Here is a 21,197-nt window from a genome sequence, read left to right on the forward strand (position 1 = left end):
ATTACCCACTTGCTTCTCCTGGTGAATGGGTAGAATTTTAACTATTCAGACGTACACAATGATGTGCAGTTTCCCCTGATGTAGGCTGTGGGAAACCAACGCTTAGTGATGTGGAGTGAGAGGTAAGGTTGCTTGGAAGGAATCCCACTTGTAGAAATGAGGTGACTCCCTCTGTGATCCACCATTTACTGACTGCACAGAGTAGGGCATGATGAGTCTCCTCTTATGGCTTATGGTGGACCTCTCCCAAATGACCACTGTCCAGGAGATGAGGAATTAATTGTCAGATTGCCTGGCCAGGAGATGTCCGAGGATTGACAGGCAGTGACAGCAAAATAATAATAATAATTAAAAACAAACAAATAAATGCAAAAATTACAGTAATGCTAACTTTTATATTGAGTGCTGAATGCTGACCACTGCCATGGTTGCTCATACAAAATAAAAGCTACAGTCCAATGTGTCAGTGTGCCATTCATACAACAGTACTGTTCACATTCCATCATCATAAATCAGTTACTGTGATATTAAACATGCCAATGCTCGGTTACCAGAAATAATACATAAATATATAAGTAAATGACAAATATATAGAAAAATACAATGTTTAAACTGTAGTACCTTAAGGAATGCTTTTAACAAGTCTTCCATAATGATACATACCACAGGCTATAGCTAATAGGTGAGTTTGCCATGTAAGGGCATAGAACATTCCTCCTATAGCAATGCAGGCCAGCACACTGTTATAACCCCACAGGCCATTGTATATTTTGTCAAAAGGAGATGACAGGGACAGCCCTAAAAAGAAAAGGGTAAAAAAAGAGGAGATGTTTGTTATGAGTTTGCATGCAGTTATTTTTGACAAATAAATGCTTTGCAAATTAATATGAACTAGTGCATTTTACATGAGAATAGACAGTGATATTTTATTAATGCAATACACTAAGTACAAGCTTCTACTGCCCATATTATTTTTACATTGAGTCATTATAACTTCTGGTAATATTTATAATGATCATAGAAGTATATTGGCAAAAAGCAGATTGGAAAGTTGTACACAAAACCACTATAATTAAGTGTTTTGGTTCCTTTTCTATGTTCCTTTTCTATCATTTAGTAAACATATTTATGAACATCAGCATGATATACAGAATGAAAAACAGACATGCATTATACAGGCACAACATTGTTTGTGGAGGGCATAAAATGTTTAACTTTTTTGTTCTGGAGCAGGTGGTAAAAACACATTGGCGTGGTCCCTGGGAGTATACCCTGGACTGCAGAGAACTTTGGCAAGTTAGATTGGATGCTAGTGAGAAACCTGAGTTAAATGATACCATTTCATTAGCTTGTTTGTTAAAAGTTAAGCACAGCTAAATTATAGATTGATTTTACTATAATAAATTTAGATAAAACAAGTTTTATCTTTATATTTATACAGTTTTATAATATTTGCAAAACATTTTAAATTGTAAATTATTTTTTTAAGATTTTATGGAGTAATTTGCATTTTTTAATATGCTTTTGTTATTCATTGGTGTTTTCAAATGAGATTTGGTAATATAAATGGAAGATGTGACATTTGCTTTTAGTTCTGATGAAGTCACATAGAAAAGGAATGAAAGTGCTTCACTTAATTAACGTGGTTTTGTGTATAACTTTCCACCCTGCTTTTTGCTGATATACTCCTGTGGTTATTATTTTCTTTTATCTGCTAGGCATTTTTGTTTTTGGTTATTTGTTTTAATTACACCATGAGCAACCCAGAATTGTTTGAATATTTGAGTAATTCCCATCCAGGGAACAGCCACAGAGGACTGGATTCAGCTAACCCTTTCATCATTGAATTAACCCTACTTGTCAAAATGTTATCCCAGAAGCTCGCTGATTTAAACAACTTTATTCATAGTTCCTTTAATGGACCACAAAACATGGAGCTCAATCCTACTACACACAGAAGTAGCTCCACGAATCCTGTGGGGAGTGAACATTTGATGGTCGTGGGTTCCAGCGGGTCTATGTTTAGCCGTCAAATGGGCTAACCATCGAACAGCTGAACATTGGACAATAAGCATCGAAAGTTCATTCAGCAAACTTTGATTTCATCGACAGCATAAGTAACTACTTGTCCAGCACTTCTCCATCTCATCAAAGGAAGCGTTTCAACTCACTAAAGTGGAGGACTTCATCCCCCACACCACCCAACGTGGGGAATTCACCCCCCACACCCCCATTACTATATATACCAACTCTGAGACCGTACTACAGTGAAGAAAAGGGATTTGAACCACTTCTGCATGTGAGACGGGGAAGTGTTGGACAAGTAGTTACTTACCCTGTCAATGAAATGAAAGTTTGCTAAGTGAACTTTCAATGCTTATTGTTTGATGTTCAGCCATTCGATGCAGAGCCCATTTGATGGCCGAAAATAGACCCAGTCCCATCAACGGTGTTCAAGAAGCTTTTGATTGTCAGAAGGAAGGAGGAAACAATGGTGTAAGTTCTTGTGATCACACTAATCTTACAGTTGGCTAAGGAATTTTAGACTTGTCCAATGGAAAAAAAACATACTTTCAGGCACAGGATCAGATCAGAGAGGGCTTACCAACATTCAGCTACCATATGCACCTGCAGGAAGTTTAACTGCTGCTACACAGAGACACAATTATGTGGGGGCAGTATGGAGAAAAAGGGCATCAAATGTGGCTGCCTTTCCTAATACCAGTAGTAAACATTTGAACATATTCACCTAGAAGTTAGGTCTAAAGGAAACCATGGCCTTAGGGCTATGGACGATGATCATTTTAGTAATTTTCCTTATATTAGTCTTAATATGATTTAATGAAGCTTTGGTACTTGAAAGTTTTAACTTTGATTCTCACAGCCAAGATATGACCTTTGAAAGTTCATTAAGGTTATTTGAGAAGAATCTTATTCATAGGATCATAGGATCATAGGAAGTTACTAGACTATTGGCCCTAGGGCCCTTACAAGCCTAGCTCAGGCCTGCCCTTGTTTCCACTATAAGCACATATTGCCCCTGTCCAAGAGAGACACAGGTGGAACCCCCTGGAGTGATTTTATGGTTATCCATCCAATCATCCAGATTCCCCTTGAAGAGGGCCGAAAAGGTACTCTGCTTGAAATGAACTGGGAGTCTGTTCCACAGGTGCGGTAACCTCTGGGAGACAAACCTGTCCATCCAGCTGGTTCTATTAATGTCACATACCAGGTTAAGGTCTTTAGAGTGAGTAATCTGTAAGCCATTGGACTTATGGATATGCAGCATTTCCAATAAAGCAGAGTCAGAGAATGTCTTATATGCAAAGCTGAGATCATCTGTGAATACTCAGTATGAAATGGAGTAAAGTGACACTGATTTCAGCTGTTCCACATAGGACAGATGCTGAATACCTTGAATTCTCCTTGTGAGGAATGTTTGTGGTCTCCCCAATTGCTGCAGGTGTCTGGAAAGGTACATAACAAAAGGGGCGTTGTACTCAATTATTGGCCTGATGAGGGAAGAGTACAGGTAGGTTATAACTTCTTTTTTTCTTGAGGCAATGCACTTACTTATGAGAAGAGCAGTATAGAATGCCCTTCTTACCACTGTTGAGACATGGTGATCAAAGATAAGGTTGCTGTCAACCTGTGTGCCCAGGTATCTCACCACTGAGTGCATGCTTAGGGTGTTTCTATTGATCTGTTAGTTAGCAGGAATGTCACTCTTACTGAAAGAGATGGCAATACACTTTCTTGCAATGAGTTTAAGGCTGTGACTTTGGCACCAATCATTTGTTTGCGTAAGACCCTCTTGTAGGATGTTGATAGTGTTTGGGGATTCTATGACCTCTCCCAGTTTCCAGTCATCAGCAAAATTTGTCAGCCACAGACCTTTAGTTTTTGCTTGTATTTTGTAGAAATAGATTCCAAACAGTAGAGGTCCCAGAACTTATCCCTGTGGAACATCACTGGTTATGGGTCTGCTGTTGGAGGTGGATTCCCCTATTTTGATTGTATATGTTCTATTGATGAGCCAGTTAGAGACACACCTAACAATATAGGGGTTGATACCCATCTGGGTGAGTTTGTCAATGATGCCTGAGTGGGGAATAGTGTCAAAAGCCTTAGCCAAGTAAAGGTGGACTGTATGCACAGTTTTCCCCATGCCCAGGACTCTAGTGACTGTCTTGAATAAGTCCATCAGGTTTAACAGGCATGATCTCCCTTTGACAAATCCAAACTGAGTAGGGTCAAGTGTTTGGAGATTACCTATATCTTTGCTGATGAAGTCCATGATGATTTTGATCCATGGCCTTGCAGCTAAGGCTAGTCAGGCTAATAGGTCTATAGTTCATGGAGTCAGTAGTAGCACCACCCTTGTGCAAGGGGATAAAGGTGGCCATTTTTCATTCAGTTGGGATGAAGCTGATGCTTAGAATATGATTATAAAGAGAACCCAATGGTGTTGCTAATTCTTGTTGGAGCCAATGTAGAACATAGCCCGGGATGTTATCAGATCCCATAGAGGCCGTGGTATTGGGCTTAGAGAGGACATTTATGACATGTTCTGTAGAGATACAAAGTGGGGGAAAGGTGGAAGGAATGTCATGGAGTATGTGTAATGGGGACAGAGGAGTGAAGTTTTCACAGAACTTGTCGGCTAACAGGTTTGCTATGTCCACAGCCTCAGTGTATGTGGTATCATTGACTACCAGTTTGGTGAAAATCTGGGTCTTACCTTTTAGGCTATGGATGTAACTAAAGAACACCTTATGGTTGTTATTAGTTGAGGAAGATAATTTGGATTTATAGTTTGCTTTAGAGGACTTCACAAGAAGTCTTATTTGCATGTTTAGGCTAAAGAGGAAGTGTTTCCAGTTTAGGGCATGCTCCATCTTACTTTTGGACAACAACTTCTTACTCTTATTGTAAAGCCTGTTAATGGCAGATGTCCACTAGGCAGGTTTGCTCTACCTTGAAGAGCTTGCTTGGTTTTATCAGGTATGGCTGCATCAATGCAGCTAGACAGGTGTTTATAAAACGCATGGGGTGTAGGAATTGGCATAGCTGCCAGTTACATCTGAGAGGAGAGGTGCAATGAAGCTATTTTTACCATCCCTTAGAAGGATATAATCTGCTTTGGAGAAGTTTTTAGTTTAGTTGCTGCTGGAGGGATGGTCTGGTGTGATAGTTACTTTGAATGAGACTGATTTGTGGTCGGATCTGACAAAGGCAGACCTCACAGTGGGGGTGCTAATGTGGTCCCCCATATTGGCAAGTACCAGATACAAGATGTTGGCTCCCCTAGCTGGGATGTCCACCAGCTGGTCCAGGGTGCTGGAGTTAATGAGCTTGAGGAACCTTTGGGCAAGTGAATTTGAGCATGAGTAATTTACCAAGTCAATGGATGGGTAATTAAAATCACCCAGGACCATGGTGTTTGGATGTATCTTGATGGATTCCACTAGATCCAAGTAGGTAGAGTGGGTAACTTGATTCATGGAGGGGTCGTATAGCTGACAATAACTTGAATAGGTGTCCTACCAACAATTAGTTGCACCTGAAGTGTCTCCAGGGAATCAAACTGTTTAACCAATCTGGAGGTGTATTTTTCTTTAATGAATATTGATACACCACATCCTTTAGTTTTCACATCTTACATTTGTGGTTTGAATGTGTGGTACAAGATATAACCTGGTATAACTGGGGTGCTCTCTACTGCCTTGAACCAGGTCACACCGACATCACAGATGTCAACATCTTGCCAGGTGAGGACTGCTTCCAGTGAGTGCAGTTCCATGCTAAGATTCCTAGAGTTTAGCAGCATAACTTTGAGGTTGATTTTTGATCAAATTTTTACATTGGGAATTTTGTCCTTGTGACATTGTCTAAAAAAGGCACTATGGGGTGGCAACAGCCTTTGGCAGTAGTCAAAATCCCAGGGGTGACAGATGAAGACCATCTCTGACAAAGCACCGAGGTCTATCGATCATGTCACCCCAGGCAGACGGAAAATGGATTCCCTTAGAATGATACCAGAAACTACTCCAATTATTATAGTCAATGATTTTGTGTTTATATTGTGGTATCATCCTAGGTGAGAATGATATGCTGCTCAAGGCTAAGGACATACCTGCCTGTGACAAATAATCAAAGAGCTTAATCATATCTCTCCTCATGTAGTCCAGGGAGGTATGTCTCAAGTCATTCACACCAACATGTACTATGAACAAATCATAACAGTACTTCTTGTTGACAGATTTGAGTGCCTGCATGATCTGATAAATCCTGGCACCAGAAAGATAGCTGACCATGACTTGATCCGTGTTCATCCTAGTGAGGGGGATGTCTGTGTGTCTCACTATAGAGTCTCCTATGACTAAGATATTTGGAGTGGGTGTGCGTTGCCTTATGGGCTTTGATGGTGAGTCACTTATGCTTGTGTCATTATGTGTATTGTGTGTTTTGGGTGTTATGGTTGGTTTAGTGTGTATGTGTTTTGGTGGTCTCTGGTGTTTAGGTAGATTTTTTATGAGTACCTCCACATATTTTGGTCTATGTGTATGCTGTGTGTCATGAGTAGGAGTTGTGGTAGGTGGGCTGATAACCTGCTCTGTCTTGCTATCTTTTGCGTGAGAGAGCTGTGCTTCCAAATTCATAATGTAGGTGCATCTCTCACAAATAGTACAAGAATGATTTAGAAGTAAGGAGGTTGTCAGTGTACGTGAGGCAGTTGCTACACTGCCTCAGTAGACCCAAGTCAACCAGGCTGGTGGGATAAAAGGAGGGAAACTGACAGTTCATGGTCCTAGGAATAATCTTGGTCTGGCTATAATAGCTGAAGAGAAAATACAGCAAGGGGAGGTATTAGTAGGTTTAGGTGCGATGACCTCTGGTTTAGGTAATATTTACAAGCCTAGACAGCAGGCTTCTGTAACCAGCAATCCCTCTGTGCAGTAGTGAGTGATGCACAAGCAGGCTCAAACAAGCACAAACCAATTCAAACAGAGGCCTATTAAAGCAGAAAAACAGGAAACAACCAAAGTTCAAATTATCCAATCCAAACACCCTAAACAGAGCCCTGCAACAGTAACTCTTGAAAGATCAGTCCAAACTGTACCTTTCTCCCATAAGGACACAGGGGGTCTCTCCAGACAAAAGATTAACTGTTTTACAATCTCCAAATGTCACAAATAATACTAGATTCAGCAAAAACCTGAACCTAATCTTTGATAGTGTTTTTATGTCCACAAACAAGTAAAATCAACAAAACAAGCAGATGAACAGTAATTACAGATGTAAAAAGAATTCACTTAGCAGACAATCTAAAATGCAGCAAAATACAGTTGCACAGTTTAAACAAACAGATATGCAGCAAATATTGTTTTTGTTAATGAGGTTACGCAGAAAACAGTTGAAAATAAGTACTTATACTGGCTTACAATCAAAATGTCGAGGTGGCTTTCCTCGACAGTAAGAAGGATGAATACAGAGCGGCAGAGAGGTAAAACTACAAACACAATTCCTGTCAACTATGAAATGTTGATAAGAAGACTGTGTTTGTAGCTTGGAGCGTCTGTGTTTTGAAGGGCATCGCACTACAGTGGAGATTGAAAAAAATTACCCTTTTCCTCACTGTAGTGCAATCTTGGAGTCAGAATATATAAGTAGCAGGAGTAGGGAGTGTGGGGGGCACAGGGGAGCTTGCCCCCTCTAAACCAATAGGATATTTTCCACCTCGTAATGGATGTAAAATGAGCAAAACAAGCAGGTGAACAGCAATTACAGTTGTAAGAGGAATTCAGTTAGCAGATAATCTAAAAATGCAGTAAAATACAGTTTAGAAAGTTGTAGGATGATGATGTTCATTATAGAAAATAATAAGCAGCAGATGGAGCATTTAATTAGAAATATTAATAACCTTAACAGTGAGTTGGGACAAGATTTACTTTTGATGTTTGGCAAAATAAGTATTTCCAGGTTTTTTCTAGAGTTGAAAAAGTGGTAAATGAAATAAAAGTTAGGACAGGGATGCTAGAGAATATAAAAATCACACAGCATACCCAGTCTCCAAGTCCAAAAACGCTGACTTTGATAACAATGGTGAACAAAATTCTGGAATTTTTATAACACAACATTTTGAATAGGATCTTTTAGGGGACCCAATCTAATTCAACTCCCCCAAGGAGATCCAAGAGAATTTCTCAATGGATGCAGGTAGCACCTTTAGACCAGGTAGATCAGCCCAAATTTCCAACACAGTACAAAAGGGAGAGGGACAGAGGGAGAAAGAAGAGGTATTAGAAGGGTTTGTTTGTTTTTGTTTGAATTTTCAGTCTGAACAAAGTGAAATAAATGATTTGGAAAATTTACCCTGGATCAAGGTTCATAATGGTTACAAACTTTTTAATTATAGCAACTAGAGTATCGGTTTTAGACACTTCTCTTTATTCAGCAAAGGTTTTACTTTTGTACCTAATCAAAAATAGATAATAAGAGAAGTGTTGTTAGAGTTCAAGTTATACATTAGAAAGCTTAACTTGGAGGTTTTGTTTTCTAATAAGCACAATCTCCTTATTCACAGAAAGAAGGGCCACACTTAGTAAGAAAAAGTATGTACAACCCTCCCCACCATCTGTTAACCTTATTTGAAAAGAAATGTAAAGCAGATATCCACAACTGGTATGGAAACCAATGCAATAAACAAACGCAGAACTTACCTACTGCTTATAGTAGAACTGATGTACATTTACACAAATTGCTTTTGGAAAATGCCATTAATTATGACACCTATCATTTTTTTAGAGTTGAATACCCTAGTGTGCCTAGTATATTTGGCATCCCAAAGGTAGTCAAGGATATGTTTAATCCACCCATGCGTCCCATTGTGACAGTGGTTAGATCTACGACATATCCTTTGGCTAAATTTTTGGATACTGGAGCCAAACTGGAAGCAAAGCTCTCCTCACCAAAGACTGGACTAGACAGTCAAGAGGAGAAGGTAAACACTTGCACCGCACCACACTCATCACATAGTCTTTCAAAACCTACACCACCAAAACACACACACACAGAAGCACAAAACAGACACCTACATTTGCGAAGGCTCTCAGTAAAAATCTGCCCAAACAACCGAGACCTCCAAAGCAGAAATGCAAGCAACCTCCACCCCCCAACACAACCCAAATGACACATAGCCCACATACTCAATGTGTCACTCAACTACAGCCCATAAGGCATAATGTACCCAACACTCTAGTCATAGGTGACTCTATAGTCAGGCACACTGATGTTCCACTCACCAGGCTAAACAAGGAAAAATTTACTGTCAGCTGCCTGTCGGGTGCCAGGATCCACCACATAACGCATGCACTCAGGTCACTCCACAACAAGTACAAATATGACACTGTCATTGTCCATGTTGGTGTGAATGACCTGAGACTTACCTCCCTGGACTACATGAAAAGAGACATGGAGGAGCTCTCCAATCTTGTAGCCCAGGCAGGTATGACCCTAGCCCTGAGTAGCATCCTGCCATCACCCAGAATGATACCACAGTACAAGGACAAAATGATTGACTTTAACACTTGGCTAAGCTTTTGGTGTCATTCTAAGGGAATCCAGCATCTGTCTGTCTGGGATGACATGATCTACAGACCATGCTGCTTTTACCAGAGATGGCCTGCACCTGTCACCCTTGGGATTCCGGATACTGGCAAAGGCTCTTGCCACCCCTATAGTGCCTTATTTAGGCAAGGTTCAAATGACAAATTCACCACCGTAACAGGTACAAGCAAGCAAAATCTGAGGGTAATGCTACTCAATGCTAGAAGTCTAAACCTCAAAATGCACTCACTCGAGGCACTCCTTAAAATGGAGAACATCGACAGCTGTGCAGTGACAGAGATCTGGTTCAAATCTCCAGAGAGCACCCCTGCATTAGCAGGCTATAATTCATACCACACCTTTCGGCCACCAAACCCGGACTGAAACACTAAAGGTGGAGGCGTGTCCATATTCATTAAGGATATCCACAACTCCAAGCTAGTTGCTCAGCATAATGCATCCGAGATTATTCAAGTTCAACTAACTCTGGGCAAAACCGCAATCTAGATTGTAGCTTGCTACAGACCCCCTACCATGCCCCAGGATTCCCACTCCTCTTTTCTTGATATACTGGAAAATATTAAGGTACAACCCAACACTCTAATAATGGGTGACTTCAACTACCCTACCATTAACTGGGAAAACTACTCATGTAACAACTCTTTTGCTCAGTGTTTTCTGGAAATCATCAATTCCAATGCCTTATATCAACTTATCCACACCCCCACCAGGGGCAGCAATATCTTAGACCTGATCATCACCAACATGGGTGACTGGTGTTCCACACCAGAGGTCAGCTCCTTGTTGGTCAGATCTGACCACAAGCTATTCACCCTACACATCCACATCTCGTTCCCACCCCCCGTTAGGAAAACAACCATAAAAAATGTCTCCAAAGCCAACTTCATGCTTCCTAAGACAGAAGTGACAAACTTCACGACACCCATGCAGATGGACAATAGAGGTACGACTGCTGAATCCTACACAAATGCACTTTATAAGCACTTACACGAATGCATGGATTGTGCTATCCCTAACAGAACCAAGATGCTATCCTCCAAAAAAAGGAAATCATTCTGGTGGTCTTCTGCATTAAACAAACTCTACCACAGAAGAAAGAAACTGTTGCAAAAAAAGAGTAAAATCCCACGATTGGAGGAACTCCCTGGTCAGCCTCAGTAAGAAGCTGATATCCCTCATAAAATCCTTCAAAGCTAGTTATGAAAATAAAATTGCCACTGATTCTAAAGACAACCACAAAGCATTGTATGGCTATGTCAAGTATCTCAATGGCAACACTCAGATCTGCTCTGAGTTACAGCACAATGACACTAAATATACAGAACCAACTGATATTGCCAACATCCTGGCAGATAGGTTCAGTGCTAACTTTACCCCCTCTCACCCCCTAAATGGCCCATCTTTATAACAGAAGAATGCGAAGTTCCTGTAATCACGACTGCACAGGTAAAAACCTCACTCTCCAAAGCCAAGATCACAGCATCCATTGGACCTGACAACATCCCAGGCTGCCTTCTACATGAATTACAGAATGAACTGGCACGCCACCTAAGTACCATGTTCAATCATAGCCTCACCTCAGGCTTTGTGTCCATTGAATGGCACACCACAATGGTTATCCCACTCCACAAAGGGGGGGCCACAACAGACCCCGGCAACTACCGCCCCATTAGCCTGCTGAGCCTGGTCTGCAAAGCCATGGAACGTATCATCATGGAACTCATAAACAAAGACATTGGAGATCTCCAAACTCTGGACACCACACAGTTTGGGTTTGTAAACCTAAACCTGATAGACTTCTTTGAAGTAGTCACCAAAGCTATAGATGAGGGTGAGGTGGTTCCCACAGCCTTTCTAGATGTCGTCAAGGCATTCAACACCATCCCCCACTCTGGAATTATAGATCAGCTCACTAAACTAGGTATAAATCCCTATGTCACAAGATGGGTTGCCAACTGGCTTACTGACAGAACCCACACTGTGAAAGTAGCAGACTCCAAATCAGACTTCAGACCAGTGACAAGTGGAGTACCACCGGCTAACACAGAAGGTCTTTGGCTAACTAAATTTACAGATGACTGCAAACTAGGAGCCATAATCAAAACTCCTAATAATGTGGACATCCTACAAAAGGGCCTCACTGAGACAGATGCCTGGTGTCAAAGCCATGGTCTCAAGCTCAATGTCAAAAAGTGCATTGTCATCCCCTTTGGTAAAAACTCTGTACCCATGAACTACCACATAGGTGGTAGTCTACTTAACACCGAAAGTTTGATAAGAGACCTTGGGACACAAGTGGACAGTAGTCTAGTACCTACCTATGAACCTATGATACTAAAATAAAAAAAAAGGTGGTCATCTGTTAAATATATTTTAAAAGATTTTTGGGACTTTTTGGGAAATATCAGGACTGATTTTTTTACTGTTGATCGGTATTTAATTATAACTGATGTATGTGGTTTATTGTCATGTATTCCCCATGAGGTCAGTATTGAATGGTTCAGGGATTTCTTGAACACCCAAAGTGATTGCATAACAGGAAAATCAATATTGCATGCGAGTTTTTGGAATTTGTACTTTTCAACAAATTTATATTCTTTGAGGGAGAATATTTTAAACAGATTAGTGGGGTAGCCATGGGAGCTGCATGCACCCCTCTATATGCTGATATAGTTATGTGGCACTGAGAACAGAAACAGATTTTTGCCTTCAAGTTTAATGCTTATTTAGTAACATATTTTATGTTCCTGGATGATATTTTTATTACTTGGAGGGAAACAAAAAATGGAGGAATTTGTGGATTATATCCAGGGTACCATGACCTTTTTAAAATTTAAATATGCTTATTCTATACATAGCATTAATTATTTGGATGTAACTTTATTAAAAGACCCAATTAAAGGAGAATTTAAATCTAAATTATATAGAAAACTGACCTTCTCCAATAATTATTTACATTTTAAGAGCTGTCACCCATATAAACAAAAATAAAGTTTAGTGAAGGGCCAAGTGATCAGGCTGGCCAGGATTATCTTCTACAATGAAGACCTCATTCAAGAGATAAACAAATTAAAATAAATGTTCCTCAACAGGGAGTACCCTGAGGTGATGATTAATAAAATTCAACATGAAATTTTTCAGGGGAGGAAATCAAAATTCCCCCCTTTATTAGCAAAGGGTTTACCCGTTAGAGATGGTACAGATGCAAGTTGTATTGTTGGGAATAACTGAAACTAAAAATACTGCGAGAACGCCAATAAGTGCATCTACCAATAAAGGAATAAACGCGATAACCAAACTGTGTATCAATCACGTTTTAATATAACGTAATATAACGTAAAATAACAAAACGGACAACTCCAAGCTAACAGACAAACTAATGATAAAAAGGACAAACTGGTGGAAAAAGAACAAGCAAACAAACAAGCTAGTTAAGCGCTTTCACCCAAAAAACTGGGCTTCATCAGAACTACGTTATATTATATTAAAACGCGGTTGATACACAGTTTGGTTATCGCGTTTATTCCTTTATTGGTAGAGGCACTTATTGGCGTTCTCGTAGTATTTTTAGTTTCAGTTGTCATTGCATTTTACTAATTGTTGGGAATAAGCAACCCATATCAGGCTTTGAACATTGCAAGTTATTAAAATATGGGCCTGAAAGTTACAACCTTAAACAACTTATAAGAAATAACTGGAACATATTGCAGGCTGACCCTGAACTTAAACAATATTTGGGTGACAGATCCAGTTTTTGTTTTAAAAGACATAACTTTAAAGAAAAAAATTAGAAGGAGGGCATAACATTTAAGAATGATGGTTTGGGTCCTAAGAGAGGGACCAAAGATTGTGGTACCTGTAAACAGTATAATTATATATATATATATATATATATATATATATATATATATATATATATATATATATATATATACACATATAAGGGTGGTATTATTGACCGTCCCAGTCTAAAGTACACTTTTTGATTCCTTCAGGGATATAATTGTAAGGCTCCAGAAGTGGTTTATTTGGCTTTCTGTGATTTTGCCACTCATTTCACATAGGGAAGACACAATGTTCTCTTAAACGTATTTATGAACATTACTATGATATACAGAACAAAAAAGAGACTAATGTATTATATATGCCCAAAATATTTTGTGGAGAGAGTTAAAATTTTACCTTTTTGTTCAGGAGCAGGTGATAAAAACACCAAGGAGTCATCCCTGGGAGTATACTTTGGAATACAGAGAACTTTTTTGGCATGTTAGATTGGATGCTAGTGAGAAGCAAGGGTTAAATGATGCCATTTCATTAGCTAAATTATAGATTGATTTTACTATAATACATTTAGATAAAACAAATTTTATGTTTATATTTATGCACTTTTATAATATTTGCAAAAAGTTTTAAATTATAAATTATTTATTTGAGATTTTATGAAATAATTAGCATTTTTAATATGCTTTTGTTACTCATTTGTAATACAAAAGGAAGGTGTGACGTGTTTTTAGTCTGATGAAGTCACATAGTAAAGGGACAAAAGCGCTTAAATTAACCCTGAGTACCTTCTCATGGCGCCTCTGAGCTTACACCTGAGACACCAGTAATTGCATGAGGTTACCCCCGAATGCCTTGTACAAGCACAACTTACTTCCTGATCCTATTTCAGCCCTATTTTGTGAAAACTAAGTTGAAAAGGTAACTGAACTTTGTCAGTTGACTTTTCAACTTAGGTTTCACATCAGATTAATCATATGCTTACATTTCAATTTTTCAAGAAAATTGGCTTAGTTTACACTGTTTTCCTCTGCTTACACCAAGCCGATTTTGTTTGCATTCCGAGCAGATAGTGGTGGCAGCCAATCAGAGAAATCCATTTGCATAATACCTCCACCCCCCCCAGATGTGTATCCATTGTTGTTTATGAATAAATAGAGGGGTCCAGCAGCAGATATTCCCCTCTTTAGTTCTTAAATCTGAAGAATTTACTTCCATTGCTGCTGGATCCTTCTAATTCTTGTGCTGATCTGTTTGCTTCAGAGACCTGTTTGCAGTGAAGTATTCCAGCCTGTGTAACCGGGCTTTGTACGAGCGTGTAAGTAGTCATACTTCTCCAGCTTCAGTTTTGTTCTTGTACAGAATCATGTATGGTCATTAAGAGTAAAGAAGGGGGGAGCACAGTGGAGAGGGCTAGCTGCCATGTTTGAAATTATATGCTTCCTCTTGACATTCTCAGATATTTTAGTATGCAAAATTCCTCTTGTTGTCTGTGTTGCCGGTGGTTGCTAACAAGTTACCCCTTAGGTTCATAGGTTGGTACTAGGCTATCTGCCTGAAGGCATTTATAAGCCTAGCCAGAATGTGTTGGCTTTTGCCACCCTCTTAGATTAGTTCCCTGTGCCTCTGTCCAGCAGAGCCACTGAAGTGATCCCCGAGGTAAACTTTCCATTTCCCATCCACTCGTCAAGGTTTCTTTTGAAGAGTGTTAGCGAGGAGCTCTGCCTAATGTAGAGTGGGATCTTGTTCCAAAGCATGGGAAGTCTCTGGGACAGGAATCTATCCCTCCAGCATGTCCTATTTATTGTTGTGGTGAGGTTTAGATCCCTAGAGCATGTGGCTCGAGGGGATAAGGTTTTCTTTAGATGGAGCAGGTCCATCAATTCTGGGTTGGACATGGCCTTTTATGTCAGGCAGAGATCACCTCTGAGTAGGCAGTATGCAACTGAGTACAACTGGAATTTCTTCAGTCGAGCTGTATAGGGCATCTGTTTGAGGCCAGTGATCCTCTTGGTGAGGTACTTCTGTGGTCTTTCCAGCTGTTGCAGGTGTCTTGTAAGGTACATCCCAAATAGGGCGTTGTACTCTATGATGGGTCTGATGAGTGATGAGTAGAGGGGCACAATGACCTCTTTTGATCTGGATGTGAACCCTTTTGTGATTAGCTGGGCCATGTAGAAGGATTTTCTAAACAGTTTGGCAATGTGATCATCAAAGGTGAGATTACTATCTACTTGGGTCCCCAGATCCCTTATTACTTCTTCCGTATTTATGGGACTACCACCTGTGTGGCAGTTTGTGGGATCTTTGTTTTTTCCAAAGGGGATGACTATGCCCTTTTTGGCATTTAGCTTGAGGCCATGATTTTGACACCAGGTATCTGTCTCAGTGAGACCCTTTTGGAGGATGTCTGTGTCAGCCGGAGAGTCAATTATAGCCCCTAGTTTACAGTCGTCTGTGAACTTGGTCAGTTATAGTCTTCCTGTGCTTGCCTGTACCTCTGAGAAGTATGTGCCAAACAGGAGGGGCCCTAGGACTGAGCACTGGGGAATGCCACTTGTAACTGGTTTAGTGTCAGACTTAGCTCCCACAACTCTCACCATATGGCTTCTGTCCGTGAGACAGTTGGCAACCCATCTTGTGACATAGGGATTTATGTTCAGGCTGGTGAGCTTGTCTATATGTATAATAACCCTCGGACACTTGCACTACTTTTTCTTAACCTTTAAAAGTCTGCTTGTTGCATTTGTAGGAATCAGATTCCTACAGTTTACATCAGGCGCTAACCAGCTTCATGACAACCGCCAAGTAAAACACCGGACTTTAACCGCTACTGCATTTCAGTAATGATCGCGCCCCACAATCCTTTGCGCACTTAGTTAAGGCGCTACATTTATTATCTCAGACAGTTCATGCAAAGGATAGAAAAGCTCATGCTCAGAGGGTGGCTCGTGTTTTGGTAAGGCACAGAGAGACTTGAGTGTACAGCGTAGTATAGGCATAGCTTTTGGAATTTTATGTTAACTTCCACACTATTACCACTTTGCACCTCAGAGTAGTCAGACCTATTTGTATACTGAACTCCATTTCTGCAGGTTTCTCCCCAACTTAACTATTCCCTTTTTAGTGATATGTAAATACAGAAATAAAGAAACAGCATGTTTGATGAAACTCCCACTTATTGTTAAACCTCTGACTGGACAACTTGTGCAAAGCATACGTCACTTTAGAATTTGCTGGCTTAGTTTTATACTTTTCCCCCTTCTTTTTGAGCACTTTAGTTATTAATCGGTGCAGTGTGGTGTATACCTTGTTACATTTAAGGTAGGGGTGTAATGTTGGTAAACTTTTTTGAGTTGTACATTTGTTGGTATGGTTACTGTAACAAGATCTTGGCTGAAAAATTACCCTTGTGGTTCAGTCCACTTATCAGCATATAATAAACTGCATGTTAGAACAAGGCGCAGAAATAATTCTAACACAGCAGGCATACCAATCTCTTGTCAAAGGCATCTTGAGCAGTACTGTACATGGTGTACTGTCCAAAACTGCCATTTCGTTTGCTGATTATTTAGTGATTGGGGGGGTGGGGTCCTGCACTTCTGAGCCTGTCATCCTTTGTATGAGATGCTGTGTATCTATGAACTTTTCAGTCATTCCCTATTGTAATATTACCAGATTACCATTTTTTTTAAATTTTGCATAGGCAATTAATTCCTCAAGGGCAAGTCACTGAACTTCTGTATGAAATACACTGAAATGTAAAATATTTGCCATTAGCAACCTCTTCATTAGGGACGGATCTCTTTACTATGGAATTATTCAGATGACTTACTTCTGCAGTGACTGTGCATATTGACTAATATTGATGGATTGTAATGACAGATGTCTGAGTGGCCTTTTATGGTAGAAATGTTCTGAAATGGGTAATTTTGTCATTATTGGTTCATAAGTTTAGTTTCATTGCTTACTGGAAGAATGTTCAAAACTACAGATTTAAAACACATTCTAGCAAGCGATGCTGTATTATACAAAAAATATAATCTAATACAATCAAGAAGGTGAATCAAAGAACACATGCATGTATGCATGGCCCTAAAAATCCTCCACTGGCCAGATGCATTTTCTTTGAATGTGGGTTTTATGTCATTTAAATGTGACTTTCAAGGACAGAGAAGGTTACTGATCATGCTGTCTGTTTTCACTGTCAGACTGTATTGTTTATTTGGCAAATGGCTATTAGTGTCTGTGCTATTGTATTTCAATATCTGTAATCACTGTAGAAGTAAATAAGAAAGCAGTATACACACTGACAGGTTTAACCAATGTTTATGGTAACTGGAGAGAAATAGCCAAGTAGTGGAAAACTGGAATGACTGGGGAAGGGGCTGCTGTGTTAGGGTGTAGGGGGTGACTGCAGGTGGAGCTGGTCTTGGGGGAGGGCAGAATGTCCAGATTTTTGATCTGTTCCTCATAAAATTAGATATTTTCTGGCAAATTACTGGGATGATCTAAGGACTGAAGTTTTAAAATAAAGATGTACATTTGTGTTTCACACTTCATATCCTTCAGAAAAGTGCACGCTAAGACAAGGGGAATTAGTTGGAGTAATATGTTACAGGAAACTGTGTCTGTGAGAAATGTTCTAATGAATGTAGAATGTATGATAGTTGTATAAGAAGCAATTGTATTCAATTTTAAATATAGAGATGAACAAAGTGAAAAAAAAATCAAAACTAAAAAAAGGGATGCTCTCACTGAAAGATTAGCTGCTGTCCTAGGGAATGTAAGCATTTATCATGGTAGCATTCACCTTGTGGATTTTACTGAGACAGTTATTACTTTGTGTGATCTTGATCGTGTACACTCTACTAATATTTGAATACCCAAGACCTACAGCATTCTAATTTTACCCTGTAGTTTCTGTCATGAGAGCTGCTATACTGGTACAGTTGTGTTTTCCCTCAGTGTGGTTTTTATTGACTGTTATACATAAATTTGTCTTTTCTTTATTGCTATATGGTGACAATGCTGTGAGGCTGTGACTTCACATCCTGTGTAATTTTCTTTTCCATATCATATCCACTAATTGATGAATGTGGCTTTCTAAATTAATGCATTACAAGATATAATATGGATTTATTCACTGTTTTTCACAGCAATGCTTTTCTGCCGTTCTATAATTCATAGTCAAAAATAACTACGAAAATTTTAGAATTAAATAGTATCTTTCTCCTTAGCAATACTTATACTTGCTGAAAATGCATAACCATCAAGTAATGGAAGCTTTGGTTTCAAAGAGACATTGTTCTCTTATTTTTACCATTAAACTTTAACATATCTTTATCATATCCAATATAGTTGTAGATCTGGTGGCTTCTTTAATTTTCTTACTAAGGCTATTTTTCTGTAAGCTATGTGGTGAATCCATTTATTTATTTAGTTTGTTTTGAGGAATGATCACATTGTTATAGATCATTTGTTTTAGACAAATTTTGTCATTAATTATATGTAACCATATTATAATGGTATATAAAATCAATACTTTCATGGAGCTACCATATTTTTTGTGCATTTTTCCTGGCTTTGTCAGTCATGTGTGGAATATAGGTGGAAGGAAGGGCTCAGTAATATACACAGATCCAGTCTGAGGAAGCTTGTGGTACTTTTTCCTGGTCATCTCTGATCGTAGGAGGATAAGGAATTGCAAAACTGAATGGATGGGTTTGTTATACTGCTAAATGTCTATTAGCTGGATATGTTATTACTTACAGAAATAATATATACTATAAGTTTAGAACATAAGGGACTACTTTTTTCTTGTGATGTGGAAAATCATACTGCTCTGTCTCCATTCCTTGGATATGGCCTTATGCAGATTTCCTTTTGGTATATGGTTTATTATGTATTTCAATAAAAGACCCTAATCCATGACTTGGTGACACAACATAAACATCCATGGTTTTCATGTAAAATTTAGGTCTGACTTTTGTTTGTTTTCTGAATGTTGGCATTGCTCAACCAGATATTTTGGACAATATTTCTGCCTTTTGTACTTCTGTGTTATTGTAACCAGAGGGATGATTAAATGACAACATGAATTACTACTTTTTGGGAGGAAGGGCCCAGTAATATATAAGTGTTATACTATTTTACTGAATTACTCAGGTCTTCTCCTTGACTGCGGTGGTAGTGCTGCGGTAGCGTTGTCGCCTCACAGTAAGACGTTGTCCTGTTCGATTCTCAGATAAAGCGTCTTATGTGTGGAGACATGCGTGAATGGGTGTACCTTCATTGAAGGTTGTGCTTCAGAGCTGGCAACTCGGCACGTAAAAATCTACAGCCAATCATTAGCGGACCTGAGTTCCACTGTGGCGACCCCTAACCGGGAAAAGCCAAAAGACACAACAACAACAACAACTCAGGTCTTCTCCTTACTGATGATACTGAGTTTTTGTTACATAACAGCTGCACAATGTAGAATTCCTACTCAGGTTATGTGCAGCAATTGTCACCTGTGTCTCAGCATGCATACCTTTGCAGTAATGAAAGGGAGGTCATTATCACATTACCAATACGTGCAGTTACAATATAGCAGTTAGTCATTATCACTTTTCTGGGAAAAGTTTCAGCTGCTGTCACTGTTATTCACATAAGTGGAAGTCGTTATCACTTTGATGAATGTACAAGCCCGGTTGTGTTTTTTTCTCTGCTTGGAGTCTATATATATATATATATATATATATATATATATATATATATATATACATATATATATATATATATATATATATATATATATATATATATATACACATATATATATATATAATTTGTGCATGTGTGTAGTATATGGATATATATGTGTGTGCATAATGTACTTGCATATATATATATATATATACATTGTTCACACTCATATATATATATATATAATTTTGGTGATTCTGCATATCACAACATTTTCCTGAAGGGTCATTTGGGTGAATGTTTCATTTCGGGACGTGTGTAACATGTAGTAATGAAGATGTTGGTAAGGGAAATACATCATTTGTGTACCAGGGAAGTGCTTGTGCATACATGGTCAGACTGCTGAAGATCGTAATACAGATATGCTGTAACAAGTATAGGTTATTATAATTTTTTGTTTATGTATCCAGCTTTTGAGAATAATTTATTATCTGTTAACAGTATGCACATACTGCATTGAGGAAAACTGATGGGTCTTATTTTCACCTGAGTGATGGTCAGATGCGATAACTGGAATTATTACTTTTGTGACTAATTTTTACATGGATGAACCAGATACGTTTGACATTTCTGCTTCTATTACTGTACTTCTGCTTATACTCAATAGTTGGGCATGTTTCCACACTTTGTTAGTCATGGGTGGAAATTAGGTGGTAGAAGGAAGGGCTCCAACATGGTAAAAGAACTGTCCCTGTATGTTGTACACATGTACAGATATCAAAGTTTGTTTCAGACCTAGGCTTTGGAATATATGATTTTTTTCATATTTTGGTACATAACATTGCAAGGGAGAATCTGAATGTGCTAAGTAATACCTCATTTTGAAGACAGTTTTGCTGGTTCCAACATGGTAAAAGAAGTGTGCCTGTATGTTGTACACATGTGCAGATATCAAAGTTTGTTTTGGAGTTAGGTTATGGAAATTATTAGTTTTTTTCATATTTTGTTAAATAACTTTGCAAGGGAGCAGGTCAGTGTGCCAAGTAATACCTCATTTTGAAGACAGTGTTACTCCTTGCAACATGGTAAAAGAACTG

The 21,197-nt window shown here is 38.9% G+C and overlaps 1 protein-coding gene across 2 annotated transcripts in view; it reads right to left on the reverse strand.

Moving 5' to 3' along the window:
* Positions 1 to 21,197, reverse strand: part of LOC122810855 (urea transporter 2-like) — a 1,084,839-nt gene that overhangs the window by 300,291 nt on the left and 763,351 nt on the right. For both annotated transcript variants that reach the window (XM_044082408.1, XM_044082415.1), the window contains exon 9: positions 664 to 798. In XM_044082408.1, coding sequence (XP_043938343.1) covers positions 664 to 798 — 135 coding nt within the window. The remainder of the gene's footprint in view (positions 1 to 663; positions 799 to 21,197) is intronic.

This window comes from Protopterus annectens, chromosome 1.part1 (assembly GCF_019279795.1).
Source record: "Protopterus annectens isolate FY-2018-M chromosome 1.part1, PAN1.0, whole genome shotgun sequence".
Taxonomy (NCBI): domain Eukaryota; kingdom Metazoa; phylum Chordata; order Ceratodontiformes; family Protopteridae; genus Protopterus; species Protopterus annectens.